The 16639-nt window shown below is 40.5% G+C and overlaps 1 protein-coding gene across 1 annotated transcript in view; it reads right to left on the bottom strand.

The window, feature by feature from the left end:
* The window catches only part of pex5lb (peroxisomal biogenesis factor 5-like b), a 30786-nt gene that overhangs the window by 10554 nt on the left and 3593 nt on the right, over positions 1–16639 (bottom strand). The window contains exons 2-5 of the mRNA XM_079173327.1: positions 6076–6190; positions 2599–2850; positions 452–572; positions 64–151 (exon numbers count right to left, since the gene is read on the bottom strand). Coding sequence (XP_079029453.1) covers positions 64–151; positions 452–572; positions 2599–2850; positions 6076–6190 — 576 coding nt within the window. The remainder of the gene's footprint in view (positions 1–63; positions 152–451; positions 573–2598; positions 2851–6075; positions 6191–16639) is intronic.

Below are 16639 nucleotides of genomic sequence, written 5' to 3'. Positions count from 1 at the left end.
ACTGTCAGGATGAAGTACTTTCTGTCAGGATGAAGTACTACAGTATAAATACCAGCAGCTGACCTGTGGTGAAGACGTGAAGTCCAGGTCATCGAAGCTGTGGATGTCGAAGGAGTTCTTTGTTAGAGGATCCGTTTTAAACTCTGCAGACCTGAAGAGACCAGAAGAGACCAGAAGAGACCAGAAGAGACCAGAAGAGACCAGAAGAGACCAGGTATCAGCTGAGGTGAGAGCTGCGTTAGCGCCCCCTTCAGGCTCACTACATTCTGAAAATACTGTATTGTTCTCAAGTAAAAGTAGTGAAATGAAAGTAAAACGCAGGTCAGTTCATGAGTCACATGTTAAACAGGTTATGATGATATCTGATAATATTGTTAAACAATAAAGGAACAACAGGAACATGATATAACGTGTATGGACCTATGAATAATGTGAATAATACTTTATTTACCACAGCAGTTCACTGGAGGAGTGCTGGGAGGTGCATCTCTTCTCGTGTCTCCTCCTGAGTCCTCCGTCCTCCACGTCCAGGTTCACCTCGTCCCACTTGTCCAGAGGAGACGACAGACTGACTGAGAACACACGGGATGACATCATTGTGATGAAGGTAACATGATGATGATGTCACCGTAGTTTAAACTGAAGTTTGTTTTTTAAGAAGACACAAAAACCTGGAGGCTGCAGCTAAAGATTATGTTCTATGACTGGATCCTAGACTGGATCCTAGACTAGATCCTAGACTAGATCCTAGACCAGATCCTTCACTAGATCCTAGACTAGATCCTAGACCAGATCCTTCACTAGATCCTAGACTAGATCCTAGACCAGATCCTTCACTGGATCCTTCACTGGATCCTAGACTGGATCCAATTTGGTTGTTTTTATAGAATGTGAGAAAACGTGGATCGGTCGTCGTCTGAAGTCTCGTTTTGTTCACAACTCAAAGAAGAAGAAAGAAACCAGATCATTGAGACATTTAAGTTTTCAATCAGATGATTTGGGCTTTTATTTTCTTAAAAAATGACTCAAACCGATTAACGGAATATTAAAATAGTTAACAACTAATTAATAAATCATTGCAGCTGTAGATGGAAACATTTGTCTCAGGATCACATGAATGTTTATGAATCAATGAGACTTTTGTTTGAGCTGAAACAGGAAGTTCAGTTCTCATCACAATAAAAGCTTTTACTCACAGCTGACTGAGTTCAGAGCTTTTAGCTAAATGAACAACAAACTGATCTGGAGTCTGTTACTGTGATGATGATGATGATGATGATGATGATGATGATGATGATGATGATGATGATGATGATGTTGGTAAAGTGTTTCAGTAGTTCTAATATTGGAACCCTCCTCATCTCATAAATATTTAACTATATATATTTTTAAAGCCCCTCCTCTCCTCTCTCCTCCTCTCCTCTCCTCTCCTCTCTCCTCTCCTCTCTCCTCTCTCCTCTCCTCTCTCCTCCTCTCCTCTCCTCCTCTCCTCTCTCCTCCTCTCCTCTCTCCTCTCTGAACTCAAGTGGAGGTACGCATCGCTGTGTGCTTGGCTGACATCTTGAAGTGGATGATGACACACCACCTCAAGCTCAACCTGGACCAAACCGAGCTACTGTTCCTCCTGGTGAAGGGCTGTCCGCACCGAGACCTGTCCATCACCATGGACGATACCGTGGTGACGCCAACTCAGACTGCGAGGAACCTGGGTGTGACCCTGGACGACCAGCTGTCGTTCTCAGCAAACATCTCATCGGTTACACGCTCCTGCAGATTCCTGCTCTACAACATCAGGAGGATTCTCCTCTTCCTCACTGAGGAGACGGAGCAGGTCCTCATCCAGGCTCTGGTCATCTCCCTCCTGGTCTACTGCAGCTCTCTACTTGTCGGAGCCCCGGCGTCGGCCATCAGACCTCTGGAGCTCGTCCAGAAAGCTGCAGCTCGTCTGGCGTTCAATCGCCCCAAGTTCTCCCACAGTTTGTCTCCAGTTCTCTGTAGCATCTGTTAGCTTGTCTTTGTAGCATCTGTTAGCTTGTCTCTGTAGCATCTGTTAGCTTGTCTTTGTAGCATCTGTTAGCTTGTCTCTGTAGCATCTGTTAGCTTGTCTTTGTAGCATCTGTTAGCTTGTCTCTGTAGCATCTGTTAGCTTGTCTCTGTAGCATCTGTTAGCTTGTCTTTGTAGCATCTGTTAGCTTGTCTCTGTAGCATCTGTTAGCTTGTCTTTGTAGCATCTGTTAGCTTGTCTCTGTAGCATCTGTTAGCTTGTCTCTGTAGCATCTGTTAGCTTGTGTTGCTTTTGTTTCTCTAAACTTCTCCCACGCGCTGCATCAACGTAGTCTGAAGACTTCCTCCACCGCTGCCAGTGAGCAAGGCACTTTCAACATAATAATTAAAAATAGAATACACATATATATTCATATATATGTATATATAGCTAGTAACAAAGCTGGATATTCTGTGAGAGCATTTGAAAACTTTCTATAGCTGACATAATAGATGATGTTTAAACTTGCTGACTCATGAAGAAGCAGCCCGTGTAACATCACTAAATATCTGTCGTCACATCAACTTCCTGTGTGGTGGTTTAGTCTGCAGTACCTGAGTCCAGGGAGATCCTTTCAGGTGTTCTGGGGCTGGCGGGCAGGTGTTCCACCTCCACCTGGATCAGCTCCGTCTCATCCGGTCTTGTCCGGCGCCGAGGGCTCCTGGAGCTGCCCTTCCTCCTCAGAGGACTCCTCCTCTGGTCCTTGTTACTGCTGCTGCCACTAACACCACTAACGCCACCATTACTGCCCCCGGTGCTGTCCGCCGGCTCACTGAGGTCCACGAGGTCCAGAGCTGTGGACAGAACTACAGCACGACAGGATGGAGGGTTAACGGGTCAGACTTCAGTCCAACAGGTTGGATTTACAGGAAATGAACAGTTTGGTGTGTCGGAGCTAATAAGACAAGTGATCCAAGATATTCTGAATTCTTTATTTAGCCAGAAAACCCAGATTTGAGAAAATGTTATTTAAAATGGAATCTAACTAACTATCTGACTAACTGACTAACTAACTAACTAACTAACTAACTAACTGACTAACTAACTAACTAACTAACTAACTAACTAACTAACTGAATAACTAACTAACTAACTAACTAACTAACTAACTGACTGACTGACTGACTGACTGACTGACTGACTGACTGACTGACTGACTGACTGACTGACTGACTAACTAACTAACTAACTGACTAACTAACTGAATAACTAACTAACTGACTGACTAACTGAATAAGACTGACTAACTAACTAACTAACTAACTAACTAACTAACTAACTGACTAACTAACTGAATAACTAACTGACTAACTAACTAACTAACTGACTGACTGACTGACTGACTGACTGACTGACTGACTGACTGACTGACTGACTGACTGACTGACTGACTGACTGACTGACTGACTGACTAACTAACTAACTGACTAACTAACTGAATAACTAACTAACTGACTGACTAACTGAATAAGACTGACTAACTAACTAACTGACTAACTAACTGACTAACTAACTAACTGACTAACTAACTGAATAACTAACTAACTGACTAACTAACTGACTAACTAACTGAATAACTAACTGACTGACTAACTAACTGAATAACTAACTAACTGACTAACTAACTAACTAACTAACTAACTAACTAACTAACTAACTAACTAACTAACTGAATAACTAACTAACTAACTAACTAACTAACTAACTGACTGACTGACTGACTGACTGACTGACTGACTGACTGACTGACTGACTGACTGACTGACTGACTGACTGACTGACTAACTAACTAACTAACTGACTAACTAACTGAATAACTAACTAACTGACTGACTAACTGAATAAGACTGACTAACTAACTAACTAACTAACTAACTAACTAACTGACTAACTAACTGAATAACTAACTGACTAACTAACTAACTAACTAACTAACTGACTGACTGACTGACTGACTGACTGACTGACTGACTGACTGACTGACTGACTGACTGACTGACTGACTGACTGACTGACTAACTAACTGAATAACTAACTAACTGACTGACTAACTGAATAAGACTGACTAACTAACTAACTGACTAACTAACTGACTAACTAACTAACTGACTAACTAACTGAATAACTAACTAACTGACTAACTAACTGACTAACTAACTGAATAACTAACTGACTGACTAACTAACTGAATAACTAACTAACTAACTGACTAACTAACTGAATAACTAACTGACTGACTAACTAACTGAATAACTAACTAACTGACTGACTGACTGAATAACTAACTAACTGACTGACTGACTGACTAACTAACTGAATAACTAACTGACTGACTGACTAACTAACTGAATAACTAACTAACTGACTGACTAACTGACTAACTAACTGACTAACTGACTGACTGACTGACTGACTGACTGACTGAATAACTAACTAACTGACTGACTAACTGAATAAGACTGACTAACTAACTAACTGACTAACTAACTGACTAACTAACTAACTGACTAACTAACTGAATAACTAACTAACTGACGAACTAACTGAATAACTAACTGACTGACTAACTAACTGAATAACTAACTAACTGACTGACTAACTGAATAAGACTGACTAACTAACTAACTGACTAACTAACTGACTAACTAACTAACTGACTAACTAACTGAATAACTAACTAACTGACTGACTAACTGAATAAGACTGACTAACTAACTGACTAACTAACTAACTGACTAACTAACTGAATAACTAACTAACTGACTGACTAACTGAATAAGACTGACTAACTAACTAACTGACTAACTAACTGAATAACTAACTAACTGACTGACTAACTGAATAAGACTGACTAACTAACTAACTGACTAACTAACTGACTAACTAACTAACTGACTAACTAACTGAATAACTAACTAACTGACTAACTAACTGAATAACTAACTGACTGACTAACTAACTGAATAACTAACTAACTGACTAACTAACTGAATAACTAACTGACTGACTAACTAACTGAATAACTAACTAACTGACTGACTGACTGAATAACTAACTAACTGACTGACTGACTAACTAACTGAATAACTAACTGACTGACTGACTAACTAACTGAATAACTAACTAACTGACTGACTAACTGACTAACTGACTAACTAACTGACTAACTAACTGACTAACTAACTGACTAACTAACTAACTGACTAACTAACTGAATAACTAACTGAATAACTAACTGACTAACTAACTAACTAACTAACTGACTAACTAACTGACTGACTAACTAACTGACTAACTAACTGAATAACTAACTAACTGACTGACTGACTAACTAACTGAATAACTAACTAACTGACTGACTGACTAACTAACTGAATAACTAACTGACTGACTGACTAACTAACTAACTAACTGACTGCACAAGGAGTCGAGGATTGAACCGCCGATCTTCTGATAGTGGACGAGCCGCTCTTCCTCCTGAGCCGCACATAGCAGCAATGTTCAGCTGTCCACATATTTATGTCTCCGTCTTTTATCTTAATGTATATGAATATTTCATACTTGTGTTTGTCTCTGATCTCCTGAATATTCTGTTAACCTCGACTCGTCACCATCACACTCTGAAACACGCTTACAGTTTGAACAGAAAACATTTCAGCTGTCGTCAGTTTGTATGAAAACAGAAACACAGAGATTCTGTTTTAGACTCTTAATGAATGTGAGGAGGAGGACGGAGCAGACGGGAGGACGGAGGTCACAGGCGTTCATGAACGGGAGGTGTACCTGCTGAGTCGCAGGTGACAGATGGTCACAGAGGAGGAAGGACGACAGCCAAGGACGCAAAGTTAGAGAGAGAAGAAGAAGAACAAGAGAGGAGGTCAGGGGAAGAATAAAATAGGGTGACAAAGACTGAAATAGGTTCTTAGAAGAAGAGCAAAGGAGAGGAGGGGGAGCTAAACACAGAGCTGAGCAGGCCTGAGGAGGACAGGTGAGACGGGGGGGAGGGGGGGGGGGGATTAGCAGGAGTCTACCTGCTGTATTGGATGTGAGCGGTCGAGTGGAAGGGGCGTCGCTCCGGCTCTCTGACAGGAAGTCATCGATGGAGGGACTCAGCAGGGGTCGACTCTCCTGCTGCTCCCGGACCAGCTGGGGACCACAAGCACCAGTTAGACACTAGTTAGACACCAGTTAGACACCAGTTATACACCAGTTATACACCAGTTATACACTAGTTATACACCAGTTATACACCAGTTAGACACTAGTTATACACCAGTTATACACTATTTAGTCACTAGTTATACACCAGTTATACACCAGTTAGACACTAGTTATACACCAGTTATACACCAGTTATACACCAGTTATACACCAGTTATACACTAGTTATACACCAGTTATACACCAGTTATACACCAGTTAGACACCAGTTAGACACCAGTTAGACACCAGTTATACACCAGTTATACACCAGTTATACACTAGTTATACACCAGTTATACACTAGTTAGACACTAGTTAGACACCAGTTAGACACTAGTTAGACACTAGTTAAACACCAGTTAGACACCAGTTATACACCAGTTAGACACCAGTTAGACACTATTTAGACACTAGTTAGACACCAGTTATACACTAGTTAGACACCAGTTATACACTAGTTAGACACCAGTTATACACTAGTTATACACTAGTTAGACACCAGTTATACACCAGTTAGACACTAGTTAGACACTAGTTAGACACCAGTTAGACACCAGTTATACACCAGTTATACACTAGTTAGACACTATTTAGACACTAGTTAGACACCAGTTATACACTAGTTATACACCAGTTAGACACCAGTTAGACACCATTTAGACACCAGTTATACACTAGTTATACACTAGTTAGACACCAGTTATACACTAGTTAGACACTATTTAGACACTAGTTAGACACCAGTTAGACACTAGTTAGACACCAGTTATACACTAGTTAGACACTAGTTAGACACTAGTTATACACCAGTTATACACCAGTTATACACCAGTTAGACACCATTTAGACACCAGTTATACACTAGACACCAGTTATACACTAGTTACACTATTTAGACACTAGTTATACACCAATTATACACTAGTTAGACACCAGTTATACACCAGTTAGACACCAGTTATACACCAGTTATACACCAGTTAGACACCATTTAGACACCAGTTATACACCAGTTAGACACTAGTTATACACTAGTTAGACACCATTTAGACACCATTTAGACACCATTTAGACACCAGTTATACACCAGTTATACACCAGTTAGACACCATTTAGACACCAGTTATACACCAGTTATACACCAGTTAGACACCATTTAGACACCATTTAGACACCAGTTATACACTAGTTATACACCATTTAGACACCATTTAGACACCATTTAGACACCAGTTAGACACTAGTTAGACACCAGTTATACACTAGTTAGACACTAGTTAGACACCAGTTATACACTAGTTAGACACTAGTTAGACACCAGTTAGACACCAGTTATACACTAGTTAGACACCAGTTATACACTAGTTAGACACTAGTTAGACACCAGTTATACACTAGTTAGACACTAGTTAGACACCAGTTAGACACCATTTAGACAGCAGTTATACACTAGTTATACACTAGTTAGACACCAGTTATACACTAGTTAGACACCAGTTAGACACCATTTAGACATCATTTAGACAGCAGTTATACACTAGTTAGACGCTAGTTAGACACCAGTTAGACACTAGTTATACACCAGTTAGACACTATTTAGACACTAGTTAGACACCAGTTAGACACTAGTTAGACACCAGTTATACACTAGTTAGACACTAGTTAGACACTAGTTATACACCAGTTATACACCAGTTATACACCAGTTATACACTAGTTAGACACTAGTTATACACCAGTTATACACCAGTTATACACCAGTTATACACTAGTTAGACACTAGTTAGACACCAGTTATACACCAGTTATACACTAGTTAGACACCAGTTAGACACCATTTAGACACCATTTAGACAGCAGTTATACACTAGTTAGACACCAGTTATACACTAGTTATACACCAGTTATACACTAGTTAGACGCCAGTTAGACACCATTTAGACACCAGTTAGACACCAGTTATACACTAGTTAGACACTAGTTAGACACCAGTTAGACACTAGTTAGACACTAGTTAGACACCAGTTAGACACTAGTTATACACTAGTTAGACACCAGTTAGACACTAGTTATACACTAGTTAGACACCAGTTAGACACCGGTTAGACACCGGTTAGGTCTAACACGTTAAATTACCAGATTTAAATTGAGGTAAAAACCTGCAGGTTTGACTCAGAAAATGACAGAACAACTCAAACAGGTGCAACACCATGAATGTCTTTGAGGAGAGACTCGGGTCTACGGGTCAAAAGCCTGCAGGAACCTTTTCTACACTATTCAAGTCCCAAAATGTCAGAAAGTGTCTTTACGGATACTTATATTCCAGTATTTCCCTTATTCTGAAAAAGCCAATATTCCTGTTTAAATGCAGCCTTTTATACTCTGAACAACATAAAACACCTTCATGACGCTCGTCCTTCAAACTACTTTAACTTCCCTCCTTTTTGTCACACTAATCCACACAGTTGAGTACGTCCACATGTCAACGTGAATATGTTTGACTTTAATCCTGTGAAAGAGCACCAATATCCACTAAAAGACACCCGGACTCACATCTCACTTCATGCTTCACTTACAAGTAGGAAAAGTGTCCGTTGACATTCTGACTTCAGCTGATCAATGAGAAACAATAAGAGAATAAAAAGGTGGAATAAAAAAGTAAAGATACAAATTCAAAATACATGAATAAGATGTGTGATGAAATGATCATTTCTTTAGAAGTATGTGTTAGATATCCTACAGGTGACAGAGAAGTGCTTCAGTGTAGATTTCTTACAATAAAGTAGAACTTTTCTTTGAGGCTTCACAAAGTCTTCGTCCACTGAATAAAGTTTCACTCAATTCAATTTTCTATTTTATTTGCCAAATATTTCAAATTCTTTTTCTAATATCACAAATCACACATGTGCCTGAGCGCGTCCTCTTTAACCCTTTAAAATAAGGAGACGTTCACAGTTTGACTCATAATGAAACTTAACATGACGCTACAGGCAAACAAGCAAAAAAAGTTAAAAATCAAAATAACAAAACAAGCGAGGTCATCATGCCAACCTTGGTTGTCACGGTGATGAGGGGGTTTCCTTCTGAGGAGGACTTTTTAGCAGGAAGCTCCTTCAGCACCATGGCAACGACCCTTTGCCCTTTCCCCTACAACAGGCAGATCGACAGGTTCCTTCAGTCAGACGGCGTCTCACAGCCGTCACACTCAAACCTCTCGTTCACTCACGAGTTCTGTCTTCATGAGACATTCTGACGGAACACGAAGCTACGAAGAAGCATCACAAATACAGATTCATGAACCGCAAACGATCAAAGAAAGAGACGTTTTAATAGTTCTGTTTATGTTAGAACCTCTGAGGTTCTTTGAGGGAAATCACGACCTGGACGGAAAACATGGAACGCTGTTACGTAACCAGGACACGAGAAAGAAATAGAAGTAATCAGATTACTGATACATTTAGTAAAATGAAGACTGTTGGCAGGATTACAATATTAAAATACATTTTAATACAAACAACTATATACGATGCACATTCACACACACACACACACACACACTACAACACAAGTCTCACTCCATTTCATTCTACATTCACAGGAAAGAACAGACGCTGCCTGAAGTTACTCAGTGAAAAGTCTGTTCAGCAGAAACACTTTGTGAGGTAACAAATATTATTCAGGATGAAAAGATAAAGATGCTAAAAGTGAAGCAGCATCGTAACACGACGTCTCGTCTCAAATCACAGCGTACAATTTAAACTGATATATTGATCAGCCATGAAGGAAACGATCTACTGTAGTATATATACTGTATATATATATATACTGTATATATACTGTAGTATATATACAGTATATATAGTGTATATATACTGTAGTATATATACACTATATATACTGTATATATACTGTATATATATATATACAGTATATATACAGTATATATACTGTATATATACTGTATATATATATATACTGTATATATACTGTAGTATATATACAGTATATATAGTGTATATATACTGTAGTATATATACACTATATATACTACAGTATATATACACTATATATACTGTAGTATATATACACTATATATACTGTAGTATATATACACTATATATACATATCTAAAGTTGTGTAAGCGGTGACGTGTGTCTGTCGGCAGAGGAAGACGAGCTGGTGGAGTAAACCTTCCTCAGTGAACTCAGCAGGTTCATCAATAAAACATGATCCAGTTTTATTATTAGACCGGCTCACATCGGTCCTGATGGAGGATGAGAGCAGAACCAGGATCCTGAGTGGACCTGCTCCTCCTCAGGATCCATAACCAATCAATACGGTCCTCAATCACGGATGACATGAAGTACAGTACACTGTAAGAGTACCACTAAAGAGTAACTGAGGAGTACTCGCATGTCTACTTCCTGGTTCACTTGTCACCGGGCTGCTGTGATGTCAGGGTGTTCTCCGGTATCACTGTACTCTATAAGTACTCTATAGTACACTATCACTGTACTCTATAAGTACTCTATAGTACACTATCACTGTACTCTATAAGTACTCTATAGTACACTATCACTGTACTCTATAAGTACTCTATAGTACACTATCACTGTACTCTATAAGTACTCTATAGTACACTATCACTGTACTCTATAAGTACTCTATAGTACACTATCACTGTACTCTATAAGTACTCTATAGTACACTATCACTGTACTCTATAAGTACTCTATACTACACTATCACTGTACTCTATAAGTACTCTATAGTACAGTACAGGATGTGTGAAGGAAACTCTCTTTCTTAGCTTCCTCACTGTCTCGGTCGCCCAGCTGTGTGTGTGTGTGTGTGTGTGTGTGTGTGTGTGTGTGTGTGTGTGTGTGTGTGTGTCTAAAAATAACCTTGTGTTGTGCTGAGTAAACAGTTCTCCATCAGAGTCCCAGCAGAGCTGAGCTCACTGCTACAGCTCAGCAAACATGTTAGCATCCTCACAGTTACACTGACTGTTATACTGCTACTGCAGTACTACTACAACTACTGCAGTACTACTACAACTACTGCAGTACTACTACAACTACTTCAGTACTACTACAACTACTGCAGTACTACTACAACTACTGCAGTACTACTACAACTACTGCAGTACTACTACAACTACTTCAGTACTACTACAACTACTGCAGTACTACTACAACTACTTCAGTACTACTACAACTACTGCAGTACTACTACAACTACTTCAGTACTACTACTACTACTGCTACAGCTCAGCAAACACCGTTAGCTTCTCTCCTAAACTCTCCTAGGCTCCATCCTAGGCCTAAGCTCTCTCCTAGGCTCCATCCTAGGCCTAAGCTCTCTCCTAGGCTCCATCCTAGGCCTAAGCTCTCTCCTAGGCTCCATCCTAGGCCTAAGCTCTCTCCTAGGCTCCATCCTAGACCTAAGCTCTCTCCTAGGCTCCATCCTAGACCTAAGCTCTCTCCTAGGCTCCATCCTAGGCCTAAGCTCTCTCCTAGGCTCCATCCTAGGCCTAAGCTCTCTCCTAGGCTCCATCCTAGGCCTAAGCTCTCTCCTAGGCTCCATCCTAGGCCTAAGCTCTCTCCTAGGCTCCATCCTAGGCCTAAGCTCTCTCCTAGGCTCCATCCTAGGCCTAAGCTCTCTCCTAGGCTCCATCCTAGGCCTAAACTCTCTCCTAGGCTCCATCCTAGGCCTAAGCTCTCTCCTAGGCTCCATCCTAGGCCTAAGCTCTCTCCTAGGCTCCATCCTAGGCCTAAGCTCTCTCCTAGGAGGGAATCATTTTCACAGACTTGTGGTAACAGAGAAATGAGAGTCAACCTAATTGCACTACTACTTCTAGTACTACTACTGTTACTTCTAGTACTACTACTGTTACTTCTAGTACTACTACCACAGAGTGAAGGATAGAAGTACTCTCCTTTACAGAACACACATGGATTATTTTACCCTCCTCATTTTAAACTACAGGTGTAACTCGAGCATGTGTGACGAGCAGATGATTCAGGTGTAAAATTAAACATAAATAAGTGAAGCCTGTAAGAAGTTCAGCCTGGTCAGCTGACGGAGGATCATGTGACCCCAGAGACTTCAGGTATTTATATCCTTCAAAGACTGCTGATGAATGTTATATGAGAGCGTTTCCCCCGAGGCTCGTTGTGCCTCAGTCACTGTAAGTACAGTGCAGGACGACTACGGGAGCCTGCAGAGGACATTCTCACTGTGTAAGTACAGTACAGGACGACTACGGGAGCCTGCAGAGGACATTCTCACTGTGTAAGTACAGTGCAGGACGACTACGGGAGCCTGCAGAGGACATTCTCACTGTGTAAGTACAGTGCAGGACGACTACGGGAGCCTGCAGAGGACATTCTCACTCAAACACTACAGTGTGGTGTTGGGACCATGTGCTCTGAACAAAGAAAGAGTTTGACCTACACAACTGTAGGAGCAGTCCAAAGCCTGATTTGAGTGTAAGACAACACCATGCTCCAGGAGACGCTAAGTCGCACTTAAGTGTGACTTTTCATCCAAACTCAACACTGGTGTCTCATTGGACGAGAGCCACAGACACCCCACGGGTTTCTGTCCCTGAAGCTATAAAACTCTGCGTCACCTCCAGCTCTTTGCCGTCCCACGCGATATGATTTGCATGTAAGGAGGTGAACAACCATTGTTTTTGAAGAAAACCCGAGGTCATAGTCTTAACTTCGCTGGACGGACTACAGACTGTTTTGTTTTTGGATCCTGAAGGACAGAACGGATAACTTCTATGCCCCGTTCTCTCCCCGTTAACGTCGACATTTTGCCGGTCATAAGGAGGAAGAATTCCCTTCATTTCCGAAGAAAACTCTCTGGAGAGTTTATCAGCGCGCAGCTTGAAGCTCCAGATCCCGAGTTTCATCAAGAACCTGGAAGAACCACATCGACCAATAAGAAGTGGCCTCACAGTAAGAGACTTGTGTCTGGGCAGAGTTAGGTCATCGTGTGTTTGCTATCTTGTGCGTTTAGTTTAAGTTTACTGTATTGTTATAACGTGTTGTTGTGTTTGTTGACAGACCGCTGAGTTCCGTTAGCGCCGTTTATAAATGACTGTTGTATTTTATACTGTTAGATCATCACTGTGAGTGAAGTTCAGTTCAAAGACCAGAACCACGGACGAAGTTCTCCAGACAGGTTTCTGTGTTTTACTGCTGCGCTGAGGATCTGCCTTGTTTTGAGCCCCCCCCCCTTTATTTCCTCCTTCTTTACTAACACACACACACACACACACACACACACACACACACACACACACTCTCACCACAAATAGTTTGTTGATTTTAGATAGTAGCCTCGTAATTGTATAGTAGTTGTTGTTAGTTTAGATATTACTTGACTAGATCATTAGTATTAGAACGTAATAAGCTCTGTTATAACAGCTGATATCAAACCTTCAGTGTCTCAGACTGCTGACGTTGTGAGTGAATGTTAATTATGAGACTTTATTATGGTTGGTTATTGGTCCATGTTCTCAGGGTGGAGCCCGTTAATAATCTTACTGACATTAATGATTCTATTGATGTCAATCATTTAGTTTTTCATATTTGCTGATAACCAAACACGCTCCTGTTTGTTCTGATAATGAATCCCTGAGTCACAACGTCACTCCAACATGTTTGAATCTGTCAATATGTTAAAGTAAGAACGTGTGTTATCGTCGGCTCACTGAGTTAAATCCAGAAGTCAAACCTCCGGTTCTTTAAAGTTCTTCAAAGCTTCATGTGTTAAAGCTGCATTCTCTCTAGTGTCCACCAGGGGGCGACTCCTCTGGTTGTATAGAAGTCTATGAGAAAATGACTCTACTTCTCTCTTGATTTATTACCTCAGTAAACATTGTAAACATGAGTTTATGGTCTCAATCTCTAGTTTCAAGTCTTCTTCATTACAGCATGATGTTCATTTAGTAAATGATGGTCCATTTAGAGTCACACAGACCATAAAGCAGGGGATGCTTTAGGGGCGGGGCTACACAGTGATTGACAGGTCGACACCAGAGACGTGTACGAATTGGAGGCTTCAAAACGTCCACAAACCAACGAAAGACGTCACCATGATAACGTCCACTTCTGCAGAAGCTGCTGACTCATGAAGCGACTTCATGAAAACATGAGAAGTGACCTTGTGACGGTGAAAAACCGCTTCGCCTCCCGCAACAACAACTGCTTTGATTAATGGACTGAAAATCACCAGAGTCCCACAGGAGGGTGTGTGTGTGTGTGTGTGTGTGTGTGTGTGTGTGTGTGTGTGTGTGTGTGTGTGAGGGTTGCTGCACCCTGATCACGAGGATTTAAAGAGGTGAAAAACCAAAGTGGTTTTTTTATTTTTTGAAAGTATAAAAGACAGTTTTACCCAGTTTTTACCAAAAATGATCCTTGGAACTCTGCCGATTGACACATTAAAGCCAATCCTTGCATTAACCTGTTTATATCGAGGATCCCTGCTGTTGGCCTGATCTTGGCGTTGTATATATTGTATACGATTAAGTCATAATTTGCCCTACGATGACATCATCAATCGCCCTACGATTACGTCATCAATCTCCCTACGATTACGTCATCAATCTCCCTACGATTACGTCATCAATCTCCCTACGATTACATCATCAATCGCCCTACGATTACATCATCAATCGCCCTACGATTACGTCATCAATCGCCCTACGATTACATCATCAATCTCCCTACGATTACGTCATCAATCTCCCTACGATTACTTCATCAATCGCCCTACGATTACGTCATCAATCGCCCTACGATTACTTCATCAATCTCTCTACGATTACGTCATCAATCTCCCTACGATTACGTCATCAATCTCCCTACGATTACGTCATCAATCTCCCTACGATTACGTCATCAATCTCCCTACGATTACGTCATCAATCGCCCTACGATTACGTCATCAATCGCCCTACGATTACATCATCAATCTCCCTACGATTACGTCATCAATCTCCCTACGATTACTTCATCAATCGCCCTACGATTACGTCATCAATCGCCCTACGATTACTTCATCAATCTCTCTACGATTACTTCATCAATCTCCCTACGATTACGTCATCAATCGCTCTACGATTACGTCATCAATCGCCCTACGATTACGTCATCAATCGCCCTACGATTACGTCATCAATCTCCCTACGATTACGTCATCAATCGCCCTACGATTACGTCATCAATCGCCCTACGATTACTTCATCAATCTCTCTACGATTACGTCATCAATCTCCCTACGATTACGTCATCAATCTCCCTACGATTACGTCATCAATCTCCCTACGATTACGTCTTCAATCGCCCTACGATTACGTCATCAATCGCCCTACGATTACGTCATCAATCTCCCTACGATTACTTCATCAATCTCTCTACGATTACGTCATCAATCTCCCTAATCTCCCTACGATTACATCATCAATCTCCCTACGATTACGTCATCAATCTCCCTACGATTACGTCATCAATCGCCCGACAACTACGGTCAGACTGTCAAAAACATCTTCAGGATTAACAAATGACATCAAATTAATATTTTGTACAAATAAATGAGATGATTTGATTTGAACTTTTCACTTTAAATTTATAAAATGACAAAAACATGTTCTTCTAAACTATAAATAAGTGTAAAAACTACAAGGACTATCTTTTGTTCTTTATAGTTTTAATATTTAGTCCTGCACAGAATGAAATATTTTTGTATCTCACATGTAAATATTCTATCTTCCAACAGAACAAATCAAAAGTAAAAGTTCAGTCAGAGTCACACTTCTTGATCTGTTGCAGCAGATCAAAGAGATTTCTCTTCAAACGTCTTTGTAACATCTGAACCTTCTGAGAGCTTCAGAGGACTCATCGTGTGTTTTGTTTGAGGACACAACTGGTACAAACCACTAACACAGTATTTATATTAAAACGTATCAAACACACAAAAGCATCAATACAATTCAAACAGGAAGTTTAAGAAGCTGTTTGTCTGATGAGCTTCATGAGCATGATGTCATGATGACATCACACTCAATGTGAAGCAAACGTTCAACACAACAAACAGACAAACAGATTCAGCACCGACAGAACGACTCCATCCAGAAAACAAGCTTTTAAAAGCTCGTCGTTTTACAGGAAGAACGAACAAAACATGAATTCAGACTTTTGACAAATCTTCATCATTATGAAGTTAATTCTGCTTCATTTGAATCTGTTTATTAGAATCAAATCAGAGTGAAATCTGATTATTTTGGGTTCATACAGCTGCAATAAACCAGAGAACTCACATGGAGATAAGTTAGAAACAGTATATATATATTAGTGCTGGGCAAGTTAACGTGTTATT

This window comes from Pholis gunnellus (genome assembly GCF_910591455.1).
Source record: "Pholis gunnellus genome assembly, chromosome: 14".
Lineage (NCBI taxonomy): Eukaryota > Metazoa > Chordata > Actinopteri > Perciformes > Pholidae > Pholis > Pholis gunnellus.
Note: the sequence above shows the minus strand (reverse complement) of the source record. Positions and strands in the feature narration are given on the sequence as shown.